Raw genomic sequence first — 25,091 nt, forward strand, 5'->3', positions numbered from 1 at the left:
CACTTACTCTATAATTTTCACAGATTTCCAGTCCATAGCGACCTCTGCATGAATTTAAGGATCCTCTCATAATTACCTCTCTCTCTCTCTCTCTCTCTCTCTGTGTGTGTGTTTCTGTAGCCAGGTGGGCAGGAGCGGCAGTGCATAGCACATGCTTCTTGGTTAGACCTCGGTTCGAGCCCATGACAACCAAATACGGAGGATGCGGAAAGGTCAGGGAATGACCATCGCATATCCCCAGAGCAATATGGCCTTAGTTGCTAATGCTCCTAAACCAAATAATAACAACAACTCTCTCTCTCTCTCTCTCTCTCTCTCTCTCTCTCTCTCTCTCTCTCTCTCTCTCTCTCTCTCTCTCTCTCTCAGTATAATTGGATAAATCCCACTACCTAGGTGCCTTATTTATGTTTAGCTTCAACATTTTATCTGCCACTTGCCTGTCAGTTATCACAAAACCATTTAGCTCTCTGTAATTAGATATACTTCTGGCATCCAATCCATAAAAAAAATCCTCGTGTGAATGTAGGTGCATAATATCTATTCAGAGTGTTAGCAACCTGAGAAGAATCATCAACTTGTTATACCATTCATATTGAGTGTACCCGTGTGATTCATCCCATCGTGTCTAGTGTTTATATAAGTAAAGAAGTCTTTGCTACTCTCCTTTGCATTCTTTGCCAGAGACTTCTCTTAACCTACCTTGGTCTGCCTAACACATTTTATGAATTGATTACTAGCTAGTTTATACTTACTGTAGGTTTCTGTATCTCTTGATAACTGAACACATCCCATTCATTTTTCTTCTCTGCCATTAGTCTCTTTAGGTCATCTGGCATCCATATATGTCTGAATGTTGAACAGTATCTTTTAATTGTTATTAAAGCATAGTAGTTTCTGTGATTATTTTTCCTGATTGCTGTGATTACTTCCCACTTAGAATTCACTGTTGGTAATATCATCAGTTGGTTCCACTGAATAGATTTGAAAATACAAATACTAAATTTTAATACAAGAATGCTGTGTTGTTGTTATTTTAGATATGATGCATATAAAACGTTACTTCTTTACCTAACAAACTGTTGGTGACCATTCTAGTCACTTTTGCAAAAGCAAAATCCCTTTTCTTTGCCCTTAACAGTAATTATATCTTTTTGTGAATCTCACATCAGTATACTATGACTACTGCTACTGAGTGATTCTTTTATTTGCAGATTCTTAATGCATGAAGAATCTGTTGATAATCAGATCAACAGTATTGCTTTCTCTCTTAGTGCATCTAACATGCTCATGTAGAAAATAATCATTCAATCCAGTAAATTCACATAAGTCTTGTTATTGTGTTCCAGTTAGTGAGTGGAACCCACAAGCTCCAGTCAGTATCGGGGAAAAATAAAATTCCCCATTATAAAATATTCTAATTTACCGGCCCGCTCGTTTGTTTCTATATTCATCACGGTCATTAAGCCTGTAACACACTCCTAATCTCCTTTTTGTATTCTCAGTACTTTTGTCACATCAAACTGACTCAACATTTCATTGCTCATCCATGTTGACTGGATGCACAGCCTTAGATTTTGTGCTTCTTGATACTTTTGCCTCTGGGTTTTATGATGATCTTTTTTTTGATCCGGAATTGAAAGTTATGGGATTGAGCCAATTTGGATTGCGGATGGCAGAGACATTTTTGGGATTTCTTCTCATTGTTGTTGAATTAGTCAGCCACTGGCAAAGGTTACTTGACAGAAATATCGAGTTTATGTTCCTTCAAATCAGAAGAAAATGGTTTTGAAGGCACGTGGTTTTCCCCTCCATGTTGGATTAAAAGCCTCATGATGTACATGTGCATCGTGATGCAGTTAGCATGATAATATTGAGCATCACCACTCCCCCATTCTTTCTGTACAAGCACTCCCCATATTCAAATTCTGTATCCCTTATGTTTGGTGACATATCTGTATGGAAGATATGGATTAAATCATCAAGTTTATTTACTATGCTCCTAGCATTATTATGCATGTATAGATGGACATGTTTTTCTTTTAATTGCCCTGACAAAGTCTGTATATTTTCTTGTTCCATGGGGACACCCAGCAGGCATTTGATGCATTTTCCAATAGAAGCAGTACAAGAATTACTTACATCTCTGCCTATGGCTTCTGTTAGTCTGTTTATACCCCCAAGCTGTCAGTTTTCTGACCCATCCAGCACTGTCTTGATAGCATCAGGCTGAGACTATGCTGTGAAAAATTCTATCCTGTTGTAGTGCTTGTTATGTCAAGGTGGAACTTTTGACAGTAAGGATGCCTTTGACTTGAGTCATCACAGAACTTTCTCTCTCGTTCACTTTTGCTTATAATGCAGGCTTAGATTTCTGATTATTATGTATAACAAAAAGATCCTGTTTTATCAATACATATTTGAATAAATATACCCCTTCAAGTTTTTTGGAATATCATTCTTTAAACAGTTCTGGCAATCTCTCTCTCTCTCTCTCTCTCTCTCTCTCTCTCTCTCTATGAGCCACTTCAAAAATAAGCAAGGTCTCAAGCGTATCTCTGTTTTGAATAAAATATGTTAATTGTAGAAATTTTTTTTTTGTTATAAAAAAACTTAAGTAGATAAAAATTTTGAAGTGAATTTAAAAAATAAATCAGGCAAATTAATGAGATTTCTGTGCATTTTCATTGACCGTATGCATCATTTTTGTTTCTTTTAAAATACTTTTTTTAATTAATTAATTTATTTATCTTTTATTAATTACACTTTTCATTTACAGAGGAATTTTTATATGCTGCCCAACAGATGTCTCAAATTACACCATTGGAAGTAGATATTCTTTTCCATTTGTCTGGCTTTCTCCATGCTGATACTGGGTAATTATTTGAATAGGCTTTAATCAAGGCTTTGAATGAGGCATTTTATTCATAGGCTTATCCATAAAAATTGATGTTAATTACTTACATTCCTTATACCACAGTAAAATCATTTATCTTCTTCTTTTTCTTTCCCATTAAGTATATTGCTTGTTGGGTCTACCCTTTAATTTTCTTCAAGCATCTTAATTTTACATCTAAAGATTAGGTTGGTAGATTTTCTCTTCATTGTTGGATTATGCATATCATCACTCCTGTCCTTTAACTTCTCTACTTTGGTAGGGTTGCCTTACCAAGATCTTAAGTTCTTCCAGAATAACTTTTGGGATCATTGAGATACTCAAACCTCCTCACCACAGTAAGGTAGTAATCCATGAGAAGGAAAATATTATTTTCAAAAACTCTGACCAAGAGATGAAAATAATTTACTATTCAGCAATATATTATAGCACTTTTATGAGAGCCTTGAATGTGCAAGGGTCTAGTGAATGTGCTGTAACATATTGCTGAATAATAAATGATTATAATTATAGTGGTGTAATTAACTGGCATAAGTAATTAGCATCAATTATTATATCAGTTTTGTTACCATAATAATAATGTAGCGTAGTACATACAAGCTGTACAATAAAACAAGCATTGTTTATTATGCATAGTCGTATATGCTTTCTAAAGAGAGAGAGATCCATATATTAGGATATTATTTGCTGTTTAATACTTGTAATTGATGCAAAAAAAAAGACAATTTTTGCTCTACTAGCACTGCCACTTGTTCAGTATGACCAGCTATAAGAGAGAATGTCCAGTGTGTGTGTGGGGCAATCTTTAAAAATGTAATAAGGGAAAAAAAAAAAAGTACAGATATAAGCCAATTTTACCTTGATTCTGGAATTAAATCTTTTTCTCTGTGTATAAATCAAGTTTCTATTTACAGAAGAAACTAATGTGAAGCTTCGTCAGGTGCTTTTCTCTCACATTCAATACTAATTTGCCAAGTCAAGTTAAAATATCAGACAAAAATTTCCACATGAATAATTCTGATTTTCTGAAAATTGGTGTGTTTTAGTATATAGTTGCATGTAATATTTTACTCTCATTTGTGGTGTTTTTTTGTTTTTTTTTTCCACTTTCTTTTCTTCCTTTCTTTCTGTAAAAAGATTTTTTTTCAGGAGCTCAGACACTGGATATTTTCCCTTTACCACAAGCTGATTATCAGCTCATGTAGAAAGAGTAATCTGTGCTTAGTTATAAAGTTTACTGCAAGTGAGAGAGAGAGAGATTACTTTTTTTTGCCTAGATTTTTGCTTAGGTTTTAGATAGCAAATAATATTCCAAAATATGAATCTCTCTCACACATATAGTCATGCATAGCACATTGTTTTTATATACATTGTATATACATTGAACTTTATGACTGTAATGATATTAAAATTAAAACTTAGCAATCTTGTTATCGTGTGCGAGAAAGTTACTGAATTTCTCTGCAGCACAATTGTTATCTTTCTCATACCAACTAAATTAAATTTCACAAGTGTTTTTTCGGTAAAATTAAAATATTATTAATATTTTAAATGAGAATTATGAAAATTCTATATAGTGTAAGCATATCTGACCAAAAATTTCTCTTCATTAATTAATAGTGGCTTAGCATTAGAGGCATATGATGCAAGAAAACAAGTTTATACAGCATCGGCCCAAAAAAACTCAGCCCATTTCACCCATCCCTTCACTCCAAAAGTTTGTCCAATTCTTCCTTGAATATATTTAAGCTATCAACTTTCACAACGACAGATGGAAGTTTGTTCCAGCAATCAACCACCGTGTCTAAAGGCAAGTTCCACATCTATTCTATAACTGTCTTTCCTCAATTTGAATTTATGCCCCCTCACATGCATAGTCTGAGCAGGAGGAAAACTCCATCAGCATTGAGCTAGCTCAAGCCATTCAAGGCCTCATACACCTCAATCAGATTACCTCGCAGGTATCTAGAATCCAGATGCTGCAATTTCCAGAACTTAAGCCTTTCTCTGTAAGAGCAACACTTTTGTTTCTCTCACCAATTTCGTTGCCCTTTTCTGTACTTGTTCCAGCAGCTCTCATTCTTCATAAAATGAGTACTGCATACAGGTCTGTATGCAGTACTCAGGGCGTGACCTGATCATTGCCTTATATAAAGGTATAATCACTTCCTTATTCTTGCTAGCAAATTCCTGTATATCATTGACAAGACCCCATGAGCTGTTCTGGCAGCCTTTCTGCACTGCTCAGAAAACTTCATATCTGACTGCACAATTGTGCCCAGGTCTGTTTCATTCTCCACTACCCTGAATGTAGTACCGCCACACTTAGGGTACTGGAGATCTTTATCCAGGTCTTTTTCATTCTGAACTACCTTGAGTGTAGTACCACACACACACACACTCTGGGATAACTGTAACCCATAAGTACTTTGCATTTGTCAATGGTAAAGTTCAGTTGCCACCTCTCAGCCCATCTGCCCAACTTTTATAGATCCCGTTGCATTTGTGTACTGTCATTAATAACTCTACCAACATTCGTATCATTTGCAAAGTTTAACATTAAGCCTGATATCCCTTCATCAATATCATTGATAAATATAGCAAACAACAATGGGCCCAACACAGAACCCTGGGGGACTCTTCTAATAACATTAGTCCATGATGAGTAGTGTCCATTGATTACCACTCTGTCTTCACCCACTTGACCATCACTTTATCCCTAGAAGCAACTTGCCCTTAATACCATATTGCTCCAATTTGTACAGTATTCTTTCATGTGCAACAGTATCAAAAGCTTTCCTGAAATCCAAGTATATGATATCAAAATTGTTTTTTGCATCCAGTTCCTTTATGATCACATCATAGCATCCAATCAAATTGGTCAGACAAGACTTCCACTTTACAAATTCATTCTGTGTCTGAACTATAACTGCAGTCTTGTCAAGATTATCCTGCCATACTTCTTTAACCAGTGACTCCATTATTTCCAGAGAACAGAAGTTAAACTAACAGGTGTGTAATTACTTTTCTCATCCTCTGATCCCCTTTGTGAATTGGGGTTACATTTGCACATTTCCATTCTGTGGGGACTTCATAAGTCCAAAGATGCTCTCATAATTTTGGCTAAGGGTTTGCTTACTTCTTTTGCTGTCTCCTTTAATATAACTGGATAGATCCCATCCATCCCAGGTGCCTTTCTTATGTTTAGCTTCAACAATTTCTTCTCCACTTTTCTCTGAGTTATTAAAAAATCATTTAGCTTCTGCTAGAATTTGATAAGCCTTTGGCCTCCACTTCCTTACAGAATCCCTCCTGTGAATGTAGATGCAAAATACTCATTCAGTTTGTCAGCTATCTGAACAGGATCATCAACAGTCGAACCGTCAATGTCAAGTGGACCAATCTGATTCATCCCCTGCCTTCTAGAGTTTACATAAGTAAAGAAGTCTTTGCTGCTTCTCTTTGCCAAAGATATTTTGTAATCTGCTTTCGCTTGCCTAACTTTATTTATGATTTGATTACAGACTACCGTATTTCCCCATGTATAAGACGCACCTTAATTTTGGGGCCCGAAATTTGAAAAAAAATGTATTACATAAAGTTATTGAAATGAAAACTGTGTATGGGCAGAATTGTCCATCCTATGACACTGTAAAAAAGTGGAAACAGGAGTTCCAGTGTGGTCATACAAGTGTCTTTGACGAGCCAGGAGAAGGAAGGCCATCAACATCCACAGACAGGGAGAGGGTTGCAAAGGTTGAGCAGCTGGTGCTGAGTGACAGACGTGTGACAATTCATTTCATTGCAAATGCAGTTGAAATTAGTTATGCGTCTACCCACAGCATTTTTCACAACCATCTGTAAATGTCTAACGTCTCGACACAAGGTTGCTGACCCCTTTGCAGAAGCAATGTCAAATGCAACATTCTCACCAACTGTTGGATTTGTGTAATGCAAATGTTGAGAACTTTTTTACGGTGAACCCACCCTCTTCTCCTGACTTAGCACCATCAGACTTCTTCTTGTTTCTAGAAATGAAGAAACCATTGCTTGGACATCGCTTTGATTCATCTCAGGAAGTCATCGATGAAGTGGAATCATGGTTTCAGGCAAAAAGTGTGGACTTCTATGATTACGGCATTAAACAACTGATCCATAGATGGGAAAATGTGTTGCTATACATGGAAAGTACACAGAAAGGATTCAAGTTCCTGTGCAGTTTCACCTTTCTAGGGCTGTTATTTGTAAGGGTATTTACTTTTTCCGTGACTCCCAGCAGTCCTTGAAATCTCCAGCACTTAGCTTTACAGGCTGCTGTTCATTCTAATAGAAGTGCGACAATCACTTTCACATATTGTGAATTTGAATTGATGCAGCAAACCTGTTTAAATCAGATTGGCATCGAGCTCAGTAGGGTGACCAGAGGCATTTGATCAATAACAGGATAAAATATGATGTGATTATAAAGTATTGACCAAATCAGTCATTAAAAAATTACTCATTGTGACATGCTTTTTTGTTTGTTTTCCAAATTTGAGAAAAGTGACTGAATAATCTTTCAATAATTGGAATTCTCTGGTAAATTAACAGAGGCTTTAATTTGCAGTCTGCCAGCAGCATTAATCCCATAGCAGATTTAAAAAATCCATGTGTGGTTTTCATCTCTGGAAATGAAAAGTATTTTTCTGGAAAGCAATTCTTGATGGAAAATCTGGCATTCTCACCCCCCCACCCCTCAGCGTTATGAATTTGTCAAGCAATGCGCCTCCCCCCCCCCAATGATTTCAACAAGTTAGCAAAAAAAGCTTCAGCTGCCTTTACACCAGCATCAGATGATTCATCTTTTCTTTTTAATGCAGTGCATGTTATACCTGCATATGTACTTTTCAACCCACCTTCTGTTGGTAGTGAAATTCTTATTTTTAGCATTAAAAGTGCTTTAATGTTTACTCTTCAGAGTCTTATAAATAGAAAGCTTTCACTTGATATGAGTGTTGTTTTGGCTTAGTATCATTCATGTTAGTTAAAGGAGGAATGTATATCATTGTTTAAATTAGTTATTTGGAATTTTTTTAATTTTATAACAAGACATTTTAAATTGCTTTTCTTGAATTTGGTTTAGATTGTTGCCATCAAAATTAATGTTTTAATTCACTTAAATTTATTTAATTACCAAATTTACTAATATTGATATATCCGAAAAAAGATTATTACAAGTGAATTTTTCTGTTTTAGTCGGGTAACATATGACGATCTTGAAAGAGTGGCTCCCTATAGGCCCACTAGATTCCTGTCTAGGCCTCTGGCAGAGATGAAAGCTGTTCAGGTAAGATAAAGAGAATTAGTATAAATATTTTACTTCAAGTTATAAGTATAGATCAGATCACTTCTTTATTAACCTGTCAGTTCAAGTGGATTTCAGTGAAGTCCCACTGATAAATCTCTTCAAAAGCAGGTTAGATATTAATGCTCACATTTTTGGTATCATTCAAGGATAATCTAGCATTTTGTGGCTATGGAAATGACAAATTGGTGATAAAAGTGTTTGATATTTTTGCTTTTTTTATGGCTTTTATGTTCTAATTGATTTATGGCCTTATAGAAGGATTTGTTTGAAATCATTTTGAATTCATTTCATGCGGAAAGTTAGCAGCTCTTTGATAATTCTGTCACAACTCCAGAGGATGTGAAGATTATCAGTCTCCTCCCATCCCTTTGGGCTCGAACCTAGTCATTCCCAACAAAAAGTGGCGTGGCACTTTTTTTTTTGTTCCATGACCTCATTGAAGTATGCTGAGAATTATAGTATCTTTTAAATCAAAGTGTGATTCGGGGTGACGTAAGTTTGGGAACCACTGCTCTAAGTTATCCATTTATTTATAACAAGTCTCTTCTTTTTTTTTTAATAATGTTTTTGAAAACATCATGACAGTATTTTTATGTAGTTGTATTTCACTGGGCAGGAGAGAGGGGGAGATATGAAGTACAGGTGACCCCCCGCTTAACGCTGATAATTTGTTCTGGAAAAACAGAGCTCCGTATTCCAGTAAGGTAACATATGTATTTGTGAGTTGCGGTCTGTAACAGCGCGACTCGCAAATAATAAACAGTAGTGAAAAGATGCCAAATGTCGGTCAAAATATTTAATATTAAAAATCTGTACATATAAAATATTGTCCATTACATACAGGAACTCCCCAACTTATGTAATACTTGGCGCCCCCGTAGCCAGGTGGGCAGGAGTAGCAGTGCGTAGCACACACTTCTTGATTAGACCAGAGTTCGAGCCCGTGACCACCAAATACGAAGGATGCAGAAAGGTCAGGGAATGACCACCGCTATCCCCGGAGCAATATGGACTTAGTTGCTAATGCTCCTAAAAAAACCAAATAACAACAACAACAATGTAATACTCTACTTACAGAAATTCGACTTTATGTATGTTTTTGCTGGCTGGTGCAAACTTAAAAAAATCGTGGAAATGTATTTTGCATCCCTTAGGAATAACTGGAGGTATCATGAAAATATTGTAATGTGAACCCAATAATTTTTTTCTTGTGATTCGTTCCAAATCCTTGGAAGTTAAAAATTTCACTATATTACTAAGCTATTTATTTCTCTCTCTCTCTCTCTCTCTCTCTCTCTCTCTCTCTAAAAGGTCATTTTTATAATGGAAGTTGCACTACCATTTCATCGTTATCATATGTTCCGTTATAAGAATCAATTTTGAACACCTTTGTGATATTTTCCTAAAACACATTTTTGGAAGTCACTTCCAAGAAAAGAAAATAGGAAAGCCCTAGTAAACTTGATCTTACTGCATTTGCGATAATCAAGATAAGTGGAATTCTGTGGGTTTTTATGTTACGGTATTATGTGAAATGTGTTCCCCTTCACTGAAATCGTCAATCATATAAAAAACAAATTTTCAGAAACTTCTCTTCATTCCTATTTATGTATTACAATGATGAAGGGAAAGGGACCAACGGAAAGTGCAAGTGGTGATAGTGCCAGGAAATGAAACAAAATTGGTTTAGAAATGAAGATGAAAATGATTAAGAAGTACGAAGCCGGACAAAGTTTGTCATCTATTCCAAGGGAATTCGGTCTTGTTGCTTCAATGGTGAATACTATTTTAAAGGACAATGCACTATACACGCACTGTCAAAGGATCAATGCACTTAAGATCAACAGTGATCACAAAACAGCGTTCATGTGCTATATCGAAGATGGAACAGCTGTTAATAATATGGATAGAAAATCAGATTCAGAAGCAACTGCCCCTGAGTCCATTCAAGCCAAAGCAACAAGTATTTATGAATATATTAAGGATAAGGTTTCCATGGTTTCCACAATGTTAAAGTATGTGGTGAAGTCGCCAGTGCCAATTCTGCAGCTACAGAGAAATTTTGTGATGTGTTGGAAAAAATTATTGATGATTGTTTGTTGTTTGGTTTTTAGGAGCATTAGCAACTAAGGCCATATTGCTCCGGGATATGCGGTGGTCATTCCCAGACCTTTCCGCATCCTCCGTATTTGGTGGTAATGGGCTCGAACCCCGGTCTAATCAAGAAGCGTGTGCTACGCACTGCTGCTCCTTTCAACCTGGCTACGGAGGCGCCTAAAATTATTGATGAATGCAGTTGTTCAACGCAGCAAATTTTTAACATTGATGAGACTGCTCTGTGTTGGAAAAAAAATGCCGGATCAAACATACATTGCCAAAGAGGAAAATACAATGCCAGGTTTCAAGGCTTCAAAAGATAGGGACACACTCTTGCTTGGAGCTAATGCAGTGGAAGATTACAGATTAAAACCACTGTTTTTGTACCATTCTGGAAATCCTCGTGCATTTAAGGGCATCAATAAAGCCACCCTACCCATGCATTTTCTATCGAACCAGAGAGCATGGATAACAATATCTCCCTTTGAGGATTGGTTAAATTGCTGCTTCATTTACAGATTAAAACCACTGCTTGCATACCATTCTGGAAATCCTCGTGCATTTAAGGGCATCAATAAAGCCGCCCTACCCGTGCATTTCCAATCGAACCAGAGAGCACAATATCTCTCTTTGAAGATTGGTTCAAATGCTGCTTCATTCCCGAGGTTGAAAAATATTGTAAAGACAACGACGTTCCTTTCAAGATGTTGCTTCTATTAGATAATGCTCCTGGACGTCCTATGCATATAGATGATTTCAATTCGAACGTGAGAGTCATATTTCTACTGCCAAACATAACTCAGGGTATTATTTCGAATTTAAAAGCATACTACTTACAGACAACATTTGTTCAGGCATTGTCTGCAGTAGATGGTGAGAAAAATTTTACATTAAGAGCCTTTTGGAAATCTTACAGTATTTACCACGCCATCTTAAACATTAATAAGGCCTGGGAAGAAATTACTAAAAGTTGTTTAAATGTCGCACAGAAGAAAATATGCCCATGGCAAGTAAAAGGCTTTGAAGGATTTGAAAAAGTCAAATCATATGAAGAGGTTACAGATAAGATTTTAAAGGTTGCAGAGCTACTTTTTAGTTGGAGGTTGATGCCAAATATGTGGAGGAGTTAATAGAGGAAGAAGAGAAGGAATTATTAACGAAGAACTTATTGACTTGCAGGCAGTGATAGTGAAAGAAGAAAATGCTGATGAAGCTCAAGATGAACCAAATGAGGAGCCAAGAGTGAGAAAAATGGAAATGGCATTTTGTGAAATTGCATTGGCAATGGCGAGGTTTGAGAAGATGGATCCTGACAGTGAACGATTCTTAAATGTTAACAGAGGGGTGAATGATATGCTTGCTTGCTACAAAGAAATCTACAACGAAAAGGAAAAAGCCACCGCCCAGTCATCTATTAATATGTTCTTTCATAAGGTCGAGCAGCCGACCCCTTCTAAATCACTACAGCCCTCGTCCTCTGCAGTGGCATACTTATCAGCTGAAGACGTCAATTCTGGCAACAATGCTCGAGAGGTAAAACTTACTGATGTTATGCCTGTCTTCTCTCTTTTTTTGTAATTTTATAATTTTGAAATATTTTTAAATTGCAAGCTTTTGTAATTTTTCCTGCGCATGAGATAAAAAATTGAATAAATACAATAAATAATTCTATTTACATGTTTGTTGAACATTTATTTTTTGATTCAATCAATTCAGCGAACACAGTTGCGAGTGCTGCACAAGCATGGGAGAAATTTCGACTTATGTAGCGTTCTGCAGAACGCAACCCTTATGTAAGTCGAGGAGTTCCTGTACATATATAATTATGTGGTAAATAATTATATTACGTTGGCTCCTCCATAGCCAAGTGGGCAGGAGCAGCAGTGCATAGCACACGCTTATTGATTAGACCGGGGTTTGAGCCATGACCACCAAATAAGGAGGGGGCGGAAAGGTCAGGGAATGACCACTGCATATCCCGGAGCAATATGGCCTTAGTTGCTAATGCTCCTAAAAACCAAATAACAAAGAAACAACAACAAACTACATTATGTCATCAAAATTAAACTTAAAATGCCAATTAAAATTAATGAATCTATTAATCCGATGGCCCTGGCCAGTCGAGTTTTCATATCTTTGGTTGATTTTGGATTGTACTTGGCCCTCTTCCTAGTAAACTAAAAGGGATTTCACTTTAAAATCTCCCGCAGCGTTACAACTCAACAATAAAGTCAACCGATCTTTCATCGCTTTGAAGCCTGGCATGTTTTTTTCTTCTTTCGATATGAAACTTCTTTTAGGCATTCGTTTAAAAAAAAATCCTGTTTCAACTATGTTAAAAACTTGTTAAGAAGTATAATGCCTCTCTTCAATAATTTTAAGAGGTTTTCTTTTGAAAGTTTCAGCTCCTTCTTGATCTGCATTTACGGCTTCTCCCTGAATTTTAAATCTATCAAACTAGCCCTTACTAGCTTTAAATGGTTCCAGATTTTTTTTTTTTTTTTTTTTTAAAGTGAGCTTCCTTCAGATCATCGTATACGCTAATCACTTTTTATTTAATAAAATTTTTAACTTAATGGAATTGTGTGTTGGATATTATCTTCAATAAAATTATTTAGAAGTCTCTCTATTTCAATTTTAATAGCTGGCCTAGCTATAACCAATTTAGTTGCTTGCAGTGGAACAGCTGTCTTTCCCATTACTAAAATTAATTCTTTATTTTTTATAATTGTTCTTACAGTTTAATCTGCCAGGCCCAAATAATTTCACAAATCCACTTTGTTGTTGAACGGAATCAATTCGCTTCAAAATGTATAATTTAATTTTCAAATTCAGTCTTTTTCTTACCTTAGTAGACTTCGTACTGCGTCCAGATGTTGTTGCTTTTTAATTCTTATCTGCTATTATTCTTCGAAAATGTAACTGTGTTGCATTAATTATTATACAACATTAGAGTAAACTGTACTGAGTGATGACTAGACTTCAGATAAATGCATATAAAGCAAATATTACGAGCAATATACTTGATCTTTTTTTAAAATGTTGATCTCGGAACTATGTAACAAGCCACCGTACTGCAATCAAATTAGCATGGAAGAAAATTTCACTGAGCATGGGAAAATCACGCAAGTCAGCGTGGAAAACTTATTAATGCTGTTTTTCTATTCATTTTCAAGCTATCGACTACATCAGATGAAAGGTTTTCGTTAAACATGCCAAAAATTTAATCTGTACGCTTGTAAAAGAGCGCTATAGTGAGTTGTGGCAGTGTTAGAGTGAGATACGGGTTATAATATAAGAACAGCATTATAGCGAATCAGCGTAGAACGAACTGCGTTATAACGAGGGTCTGCTGTATTCAGATGTAGCTGCATTACAATCTTTGAGCAGTTGGAGTTTAGCAATGTCTAGCGTGATATTTTTTACACTAAAATTAATGAAAAACAAACTTGTGATGTTCTTTAGTGTTAAATGCATTATTACTACATAGTTTAATTTTAAGCAAACTGAAGTTGGTACTTAAGATATCATTATTGTAACATTGCATTGTGAAATTTTTCCTGAGTTGCTTTCCTCTTATACTTCAAGTGAACAACACTTCCCCATTAGAAAAGTCTGCTGTTACTTATTCTTAGTTGAGTACCACCAGCTAGATGGTCCACACAGTAACAGCAGGCTTCTCTAATGGGGAAGTTTTGCTCACTTGAAGTATAAGAGGAAGGCAACTCATGAAGGATTTCACATATGAGATGTTATAATAATGACTTAATACACAAACTTCAATTCGTCTTAAAATTCAACTATGTAGCAATGATGCATTTGCAGTAGCAATGCCATAGTTTGAATTTTTCATAGTTTGAGGCTTTCTGCCTCAAAGTTGAGACGTCACCAGTACCCATGCTCCCACTTTTTTACAAAATGGAATGTGCCTACTGATAGGTTAATTTATCAATAGACTTAAATTCTGAGAAATATAGATGCTGGAAGGTTGTCCAATAGATGGAAGCTTGGGGATCGCAAATGAAGAAGAAAACAAAAAGCTAGCTTGTTGAGTTTGGATGCGAACTGTGAATGAATGTGGTAAGTTATTTCATGTGTTCTTGTTGATGAAAACTAAATGATGGAATTAAACCCACTTAATAATGTTGCCTATGGAATCTGTAGATAAGACATGCTAGAAACAGTATTTGTGTGAGAGATAACGTCGGTTATGTCACACAAATATTTAACTTTACAACATAAATACGGAGTGTTTTGTGAGTGGGACCCATTTTTTTTTAGCGTTCTTTCAACATAGGGATTCTTGGGGGAGGCTGTGGAGACACACCATATTAGCTTTTCGAAGAGTGTTCATATGGTAGGGCAGTTTTGTGATTTATGCAGAATTAGTTTTTATTTTATTTTATTTATTTTTTTAAGATGGTGAAACAACAGTAGTATTGAAATTACAAAATCTTTTTGATGTCAAGAAAGCCCTAGATGGGATGTGTTTCATGCCAAGAAAGAGTAAGATTATTTCAAAGTAGAAATATCTGTTATTTTTTAGAAATCTGGGTATTTAATGTAATCTTGAGTGAACATGAACCTTTCCTGGTAAAAAGACAAGATTGATTTGTAGAATGATTGAGATTAGCTAGATTACATTATTATTAAATAAACTTGAGAAGGACACTACTTGGAATACTACTAATTAAGAAAGATTTAAAATAAGACACTTTTCCTTGTGAATAATTAGTTTATTGGTATGAAAAGGACATTTGATATAAATGACAAACAATTTCGACAACTACAAAAAATTGGTTGTGTTTCGGATTTCAATACAGAAATCTTCGTCGGTCCTAAGTTTTTGGGTTCTATAAAATTATGTACAAAGGTTGACAATAAATGACATGAATCCAGTTCTATAGGTAATACAGTTTTAAATTAGAGTTTAAAATTAAATTCTGAATTATCCTTAATCACGAAACATGTCTCCTATACAAGATAGAACCCACAGAGGTTTATTCAAAATAATATAATTTTTAATAAGAAACTGGCATTGAAAACATGTAATTTGCTTAAATGATTTTTATGGAAATAAATAATAATTAATCATTTTAATACACTTTTAAACGTTTTATTTATAGTTTTATTTTTATTTATATTTTATTTATTTATACGTTTTAATATACGTTAAGGAATTACAAACCATGATGTTAGAAATAAATCAAATTTATGCATGTTATTGATGGTTCGACTGTTGATGATCCTGCTCAGATAGCAAACAAACTGAATGAGTATTTTGCATCTACATTCACACATGAAGAGTTATTAAGGTTTGAAAATGCCAGAAGGTTATCAGATTGTATCAGGGTGCTTAATGATTTTGTAATAACAAAGTGGAGGAGAAATTGTTGAAGTTAAACATAAGAAAGGCACCTGGGGTGGATGGGATCTATCCAGTTATATTAAAGGAAGTAAGCAAACCCTTAGCCATAATTATGAGAGCATCCTTGGACTCAGGGGAGGTCCCCATGGACTGGCGATGTGCAAATGTATCACCAATTCACAAAGTGGGATCGAAGGGCGACACGAGGAATTACAGACCAGTTAATTTAACTTCTGTTCCCGGTAAAATAATGTAGTTGCTGGTTAAAGGTGCATTGAAGGATCATCTAGACAAGACTGCAACAATAATTCAGACACAGCAGTTTGTTAAAGGAAAGTCTTGTCTGACAAATTTGATTGGTTATTATGATGTGGTTACAAAGGAACTGGATGCAAAAAATAATTTTGATGTCATATACTTAGATTTCAGGAAAGCTTTTGACACTGTTGCGCATGGAAGACTACTGTATGAATTGGAGCTGAATGGCATTAAGGGTAAATTGCTACAATGGATAAAAGGATGGTTGAGTGGGAGAAGACAGAGGGTGTAATCAATGGGTGCTACTCTTCGTGGACTAATGTTATTAGTGGAGTCCCACAGGCTTTGGTGTTGGGTCCACTGTTGTTTTGTATATTTATCAATGATATTGGTGAAGGTATATCAGGCTTAGTGTCGAAGTTTGCAGATGATACAAAAGTTGGCAGGGTTGTTAATGACAGTAATGGCAGTGTGCTACTGCAACAGGATCTAGAAAATTTGGGCAGAGGGGCTGAGAAGTGGCAACTGAAGTTTAACCTTGACAAATGCAAAGTACTGCATATGGGTAGAAGTAACCCCAGAGAAACGTACCAACTGTGTGGTACAACACTTAAGGTGGTGGTAGAAAATGAAAAGACCTGGGAGTAATTGTGCAGTCAGATATGAAGTTTTCTGAGCAGTGCAAACAGGCTGCCAGGGCAGCTCATGGGGTTTTGTCAATGATATATAGGAATTTTGCTAGCAGGGAAAAGGAGGTGATTGTCCCTCTGTATAAGGCAATGGTCAGGCCATGCCTTGAGTACTGCGTACAGGTCTGGAGGCCTCATTTTAGGAAGGATGTAGATTTGCTTGAGCGTGTACAGAGAAGGGCAACAAGATTGGTGAGGAGAATAAAGGGATCCTCTTACCAAGAGAGGCGTAAGTTCTGCAATTTGCAATGGCTGGAGACTAGGCACCTGCACGGTGATCTGATTGGTGTATAAGGCCTTGAATGGGTTGAGCGTGCTAAATTCTGATGGGATTCTTCCACTTGTTCAGATTACGAACCTGAGGGAGCATAAATTCAAATTAAGGAAAGACTGAAGTAGAATAGATGTGCGGAAGTTTGCCTTTAGCCAGCAGGTGGTTAATTGCTGGCAGAAACTTCCATCTGTCATTGTGGAAGTTGATAGGTTAAATAAATTTAAGGAGGAACTGCACAAACATTTAGAGGGAATGGTCGTGTGAATTTTTTTTTTTTTTTTTTTTTTTTTTGGCTGATGCTGCATAAGCTCATACACTTGCTTTCTTGCATCACATGCCGCTACTACTACTACTATGTACTTACCGGGACAAGTTCTAAAACTTGACCGTGGGAGACAAAATCTGATACAGGGTTTGCAATGCCAGTCCTCCCAAAGTAACAGGTGCAGTTTCGTCAAGCAGCCCTTGCACCAATAAATCTCACTCCAACAACAACAGCAATGCCAGTCTGTTCCATTTCTCCTCTGATAGTTTATATTATGCTTTCCAAAGATTAGAATGCGTCATATAAGTTCATTAATTTTTAATAATATCAGTTTTACTGTAGAATTTTTTTATTCTTCCCTAGGTTTAATATTTGAGCTCTATGAAAAGTCACAAATTTGCAGTCCCATTATGTTCAATTCTATTTTCAGAAGTTTCTTCATTTGTACCACTAGTTTCGAGAGTATCTCATGGGTCTGATTTAGTATTTCAATGACATCACCATCCTTACCTTGTTCTTATTCATATTGGTTGGTCTCCTAGTCAATATTTCAGGTTCGAGAAATATTTCACTCCAAATATTTCTGAAAGTAGAATTTCTCAGTGTAGTTAGTTTGGTCCCTCCATTGCTACTGTTTAGTCTCCCATGGTCAGATTTTAGAACTTCCAATAAGTAGTAGTAGTAATGACAAATATGCAAGAAGGCAAACATATAGCATCAGCCAAAAAAAAAAAAAAAAAATCAGTTCACCCATCTGTATCCTCCAAGAATATGTCTAGTTCTCCCTTGAATTTATTCAACTCATCCACTTCCACAACAACAGATGAAAACCTGTTCAAACAATCAACCACCTGCTAGCTAAAGGCAAAATTCCGCAAGTCTATCCTGCAACCACCCTTCCTCAACTTGAATTTATGTCCCCTCGTGTGTAGTTTCAGCAAGTGAAAGAGTACCATTAATATTCAGCTTACTCAATCCATTCAAAGCTTTAAACACCTCAATCAGATCTCCCCACAGGTGCCTTGTTTCTAGACACTTCAATTTGCTGAAGGGTGCTCTTACCTTTCTAGGTAAGAGCACCTTTCTTTTTTTTGTTCCATTCACCAATCTGGTTGCCCTTCTCTGCACCCATTCCAACAGATCTACATCCTTCCTAAAATGAGGCCTCCAGACCCGTATACAGTACTCAAGATGTGACCTAATCATGGCTTTATACAAAGGGATAATAATCTCCTTATCCCTGCTAGAAAAGTACTGATTATACTCAAGAGTATTGATTTGATTTATTTCTAACAGCATTGTTTGTAACTCCTTATTAGAAGGATTAATTATTATTTATTTACATAAATGCCATGTTTTAAATGCCATTTTCTGATTAAAACCTTATGTATTATTTATCATCTTTTAAAGGTCCAGTTAAAGAATTATATTTTATTGTAACAATTATACTATTTTGCTGAACCTCTGTACATCCTGTCTAGTAGAGTAGATAGGATATATAGAGGTTTAGTTAACTACTTTATTTTTAAAGAGAACTCAAACTCTGATAAATATGCGACTTTGTTAATAACAAAACACGTGCAACTTTGTTAATTAAGCATAAAATTATGTACATAATTTTATGGAACCCAAAAACTTAGGCCTGAAGATGGTTTCTGTATTGAAATAAATGTAGGAAATTTATTTAGTTGTTGGGATTGTTTGGGTCTAAGTGGAAAAGTGTCTTATATTAACATTCTTATTTCTTTATTGCCAAATAAAGAAACAAAATAACCTAAAATGACATATCCCCATATGGAAAGTCAATTGGGGATATGCAACATTGGGATTTACAACATAAAATTGTTTAAAGACCTCAGTAAAGAAGCCTGTTTCGGTGCTAGTATTGAAGAATAGTATAATGCCGTTAATACAAACTTCATTTATAAAACATTTTCATTTACACAAAGCTAGTATTTTTTCCTTGAGCAAGGATTGGCTTTTCTGTATAAACAGATATGTTTATTATAAAATTCAGTTAATATCTATTACAAAGTCTGGTTTTTACTCTCTCTGAGAAATATCATTGTTTTGTATGGTTACTGCAAAGCTTGTCACAGTTGTCCTATTATTGCCCCGCCACTAGAATACATGACTACCCAATTCTTCATCCTTAAAGATAGCACTGATTTGTGTACAGTTTATTTTAATGTAAAGAAAGACAATTTGCAGGGAATCTACAACTTAAATACACTCTGAAAAAAATCAATTTCAGTTGTAATTGTTATACTAGGTTTAAGGAGTCTTTTGTTATAATCTACTTTTTGTGCCATTTTTAAAGGATCTGAGCTGATATCATTTTGGAGTTTGTCTTGAAATTAATTTAAAGTTTGTTTATATTCAACATCATCTAGCAGTTATGGCAAGAGAACATAAATGAGAGAATTGGGATGTATATAAATTATTGGGTGACACGAAGTCTATGGTAGTTATAAACTAGTACGTAATCAAGTCACAAATGAGATCAAGCAAGCAAGCGAAGGCAGTTTATGAGAAATCATTCACAAAGGATGCAAAGAAAATCAGCAAAGACTTCTTTACTCATGTAACCCTCATGAAGGAAGGGAATGAATTAAATTGGTCCACTTGATATCGATGGGTTGACTGTTGATGATCCTGCTCAGGTTACTGACAAACTGAATGAGTATTTTGCATCTACATTCACAGATGAGGAATTCTTTATGAAAGTGGATGCCAGAAATTTATCAGGTTCCAACAGGGAGATAAATGATTTAGCTCCCAATTAGGGTGCTCTCACAAAGAACACCGCTTACTTGGAACCAGCAGCGGCATGCAGCTGAAGCTTCTCACTGGGTATGAACACATAGAAAGAAGTGACCAGTGCAACTTCTCATTATGCGATGGGGTAGGTTTTACAGGCACCACTGTATTATGGAATGTTAATCCCTTTAGCTTTCAGGTAAAGTGGTACCGTAAAATTGCCGATCAACCCCACCTGCAGTTCAGCGGGTGTTCCGTAATTTTCAGGTGAAAACTTATCAAAAGATAAATAATTGGGGGAAAGGAGAGGGAGCGGGTTGCCCACCGCAGGACATTCGATAAAATATTCGTTGGAACGAGCACTGAAATAATTGAAAGAGGAAGGAAATAATATTTTTGCAGGTGAAGAATTTTTAAAATTTATCAAAAAAAAAAAAAAACCCCGTTAAAGTTGCGAAATGTTTAGAAGTTATATATAAATAAGTGTTATGTATTGATAGCAGTTGAGGAGAATGGAAAAGAAAATAAATTAGAAAAGAGGAGGAAGCATAGCTACAAATCAAAAAAGTAAAAAGCATAATAATAAAAGACAAAAAATAATACATTTTGAACGTAAGATATAATATACATAAGTATATTGACCCATGCCGAACAAACCTGGCATCTCTTCCAGTGTCAACCACCAGAATTGTACAAAAAACAATAATAATATCGTTTTTTTGTGCAATCTTTCTTTTTAAAGACTAATCTTCACCACATACAGGGTTACCAGGCTTCCTCGTTTCTGAGGGCATGTCATAGTTTTTAGGGCGACCTCGGACGTCCCGTCAATTTTACACTTGCATCCTTGATTTTTTTTTTATTTTATTTAAAAAAAAAAAAAAAAAAATCATCTCGTCGTAAAATAAATTTTCATTAAATATTGTGCACATAATCTAGATGCTGTTGGAGGAAGACATTTACATCAAACCACTCTGGGCATGAATGATATGATTAACCAAGATGAAATGGTACTAGATTGTCATTGAAAAGACATGGAAACCAGATGTTCTTTAGTTTTAAACAATATGGCAGAGGTAGACAAGAATTCTGGAAGCTCACTCCCACCACACACACTTTTTTCATCAAAAAAAAAAAAAAAAAAAGTAACTCATAAAAAAAATATTGCAACAAATTGTTCAATGGAATTGCAGAGGATTATACAGCATTACTTATGATATCTCAATACTAGTGATATCCAAGATCAGATCTTGGATATCACTAGTATTGCTGTGTAATATGACCCAGCAGTCATTAGCTTGCAAGACCAATTCTATTCCACAAGTGACTTCTAAAATCAAAGGCTATTGTAATGTTTATCAGACTGAAATATAACCTGCTTCATACACAGAGGCATAGCAATTCTAGTATGCACAGAAGTTAACATCCCTATGGATTTCTTTTAAACTTCCCTAGAAACAGTTGCTGTTCATGTTATGCTAAGAATTGCTTTAATTGTTTCTGCATATTTCTTTCCAAGCCACACCTATACCATGAAATTAGTTGAAGGATTTGTGAGATGGTTGCCAACTTGCTGGCAATTACTTTTCAATGATTTATTGTAAGCACCTCCAGATGGATAGAAAGGCTGGATCCTAATAAACCTTACTGGATTAACAAAAATTTTAATTTCTTAACACTGAATCACATATTCATATACATTTGCTAACAGGATCCATCTGTTATTGGATTTCTATATGCTATTCTGTCCTCTTCCCAGGCATAGAGTGGACATTGCTTATTAGACCCTCTTGGCAATGATCAATTTCTTATCATGTGGTTTATCAAATATAATGTTTAATGTATAAAATTACAAGCATCATTATCATAACACAGAGAAAATCAAATAACAGAAAATTTTCAGAGCATATTGGAAAAAAATCCCTGCAAACATCTCTCTTATCAATTGGATTATACATTCATGTGAAATTAGTGACATAACTAAGCAAATACTAGCTGCAGTTACCAAGATAATACCTGAGTCATACAATGGAAAATGCAAGCATGTCAAGGTCTTGTGGACTGATCCATGCAGTAAAGTAAAACAAGTAAGGAATAAAGCATGGGAGTTAACACATTGACTGCCAAGGCTTATTTGGGTAAACTGGTCTCCAAAGCCAATTTGAGTTAGGCATGTTAAATTATTCAAAACCCAAATTATAATATATATTCATCACATCGCCAACTACGAGTTAACTCGATTAAATCAGACGTGTTGTAAATTGCAGAATTCTCTGTATATGAATCTGTGCTGTGCTGTGTGTAAATCTGCTGTAGTGACATAGACTTTGCCGTGTACGTTGTATTTAGTACTTTGTTATGTACTAAAAAGAACCTAAAACATGGATAAGAAGAGACCACTGACTGAAGAACAGCTTGAGCTCTATGCTAATATGAGTGACTCGGAATTTGAAGAGCTTTCTGATGAGTCGTATGGTCCTGGTTCATAGATCGATCAGATCAAATGCTCTCGTATTATTCAGCGCTAAGAAAAACCATCAGATGTCCGAAAAAAACTGCATTACTTATTATAGAAATATATATGCATAACGCATACACCCTTTACCGTTACGGGTTTCTCCGAATTTCGGACATTTTATGGTGGAACTTGTAACTTGACGGAAAAGTTACATTGAATCTTTGACTTGGAGAAAAAATAAAATTCTAAATGTTCCAAAGAAGATTAGGTCTGAACGTAAATTCCATTATTTAGAATTTCAGTTGGCTATACCACCAACTGAAAAAAAACCACGCCCGACTAAGCCATGTCGGTATGTACAAGAAATAAAAAAACGCCACGGAACACACTATTATTGTCTAGTGCACTAAGAGAATCTAGCTCTTTATGTGAAGAAGATATTTCTTTTTGGCTTACATCTGGTGAGTATGGGCTTGGCACACCTAGGGTCCTGAGTTGGGTATCATAATTTTTCTCTTTCTTGGTGATTCCCTTCTACTTTTGACTCTCTCTCTCTCTCTCTCAGGGTAACTTGGGAATTTTTTTTTTTTTTTTCCTGGTGCAGCATAAGCCTCAGGCTTTTTTGCGCCATATGGCTATTAATAATAATAATAATAATAATCTCAGAGGCCAACTATCCATCAGTTGCACATATTTGCTGCGAATATACTCATAGCTGCACCTGAAAGGCAAGTCATACCAGTCCAAGTTAACTCGTAGTCGGCATCCTGGGCCAGATCGCCAAGTATGAATTAACTTGTAGTCGGCATTCAACGTGCACGTTGACTACATACGTTGACAACGACTACGAGTTAATTTACAAACACTTAGTGGCAGAAAGCCTCATTAATTACAAAGACTAAAAGTCGAAGTAAGACAAGACAATCAGCAAAAAAATCCTTGGATATGCTTTGCCTCTACTGTTACAAAGGAATAGATACCAGATTAATTTGAAAAAAAAAATCAAGAAGTTGAACGGAAAATACTCACTGGTATCTTCCCCGTTTTTAATTGAAATGAGCAGAACATATCCTCCTCTTGGAGATGTAGATGCTCTCGAAGAAGCAATCTGTAATGTGTCAGCAGTTATAGTGCATTGCCAGTATTTTCAACATATCAAAGCATTTAGCTGAGTGAAATAAAATTAACATTAACACCAGTGTATCTTTGATTACGATTAACCTTTTACAAATAATTTAACTCTGACTCTTAAACCAGAACACCCAACACTGGAACAGGTCCAGATGGAACATCTAATATTTTTAGAACATCTAATGTTATTATTACGTTAGAACATTTAAATGAAATAGCATTAAATTCATTAATGATTTTTTTTTTTTTTTTAAGTAATCAAATCCTCTCAGAAAATTCATACCCACAATCCCGGCAATATTCTTTTGCCTTAGCTTTCCCCAAACCAAGAATTGATCAATCGGTTCACAGAACTATTGACCAATAGCAGTTGACAATTGCATAGGAAGCTATTAGAAAAAATGGGTATAAGCAGTTCATGTGATTTATGGAAACTGAAAACCTAATGAATGAAGATTGTTATGGATTTAGGCAAAATAGACCCTTTTGACAGTGATCATTTTCTTATCATGCAGTTTATCAAATATAATGTTTAAAATTATAAACATCAGTATCATTATACAGAGAAAAGCGATCGGTTCTCAGAACTATTGACCAATACCAGTTGACAATTTCATAGGAAGCTATTAGAAAAAATGGGTATAAGCAGTTCATGTGGTTTCTGGAAACTGAAAATCTAATGAATGAAGATTGTTATGGATTTAGGCAAAATAGACCCTTTTGGCAGTGATCATTTTCTTATCATGCAGTTTATCAAATATAATGTTTAAAATTACAAACATCAATATCATTACACAGAGAAAATCAAATAACAGAAATTTTTCAGAGCAGATTGGAAAAAATTCCCTGCAAACATCTCTCTTAACAATTGGATTATACATTCATGTGAAATTAGTAACATCATCTATCAGTTGATAGATAATGTCACTGAAAATATAACTAAGCAAATACACTTGATTTGGTGTTCAAAGCAGAGTCAGATGTTGTAATAAATTTATCAAAGAGGACCATTAAGACTTTATGTCAAAAAGGCTTTTGACACCACATGGAAATTCATTATTCTATAACACCTTCACCTTTCAAGACTAAGGGGACAATTACTTCACCTCATACAATTTTTTTTGCTTTTCACAACCTTCCAGATATGTAATTGAAATGTATTATCTTTAACATATGTTCAAGTAGAAAGTGTCCCATCAGGGTCCGTGCTTAGCATTACTTTGTTTTCTGTGTAAATAAACTATGTTGTAGGACATTACAAATATTGTTGAAACATTGCCCAGGATATTTATTCTACTTTAAAATTTAGGGAAAATTTATAGCAGACAATCTCACAATCTTGTCATTCACAAAATCAGCACTTTATTGAAAGACAACTTCAAAAGACAAAGTTCAAAAGGCAGCTTCAAAAATGCTTAGTTCTATATGATGAAATTCACAAAGATTTATCAAGCAAAAGCAAACAAACCCAGATTACTGATTTTTTTTTTTTTTTTTTAAAGAGAGCAGAAGATACATGAAATGTAGACTTGTGTAATTTTGTTAGTTTTG

At 35.3% G+C, this 25,091-nt stretch overlaps 1 protein-coding gene across 4 annotated transcripts in view; it reads left to right on the top strand.

Moving 5' to 3' along the window:
- The window catches only part of aralar1 (calcium-binding mitochondrial carrier protein aralar1), a 338,725-nt gene that overhangs the window by 176,363 nt on the left and 137,271 nt on the right, over positions 1–25,091 (top strand). For all 4 annotated transcript variants that reach the window (XM_090388800.1, XM_090388801.1, XM_090388803.1 and 1 more), the window contains 2 exons: positions 2,777–2,873; positions 8,129–8,219. In XM_090388800.1, coding sequence (XP_090244926.1) covers positions 2,777–2,873; positions 8,129–8,219 — 188 coding nt within the window. The remainder of the gene's footprint in view (positions 1–2,776; positions 2,874–8,128; positions 8,220–25,091) is intronic.

The sequence above is a fragment of the Mastigoproctus giganteus genome, chromosome 14 (assembly GCF_048544385.1).
Source record: "Mastigoproctus giganteus isolate SK-2022 chromosome 14, ASM4854438v1, whole genome shotgun sequence".
Taxonomy (NCBI): Eukaryota; Metazoa; Arthropoda; class Arachnida; order Uropygi; family Thelyphonidae; genus Mastigoproctus; species Mastigoproctus giganteus.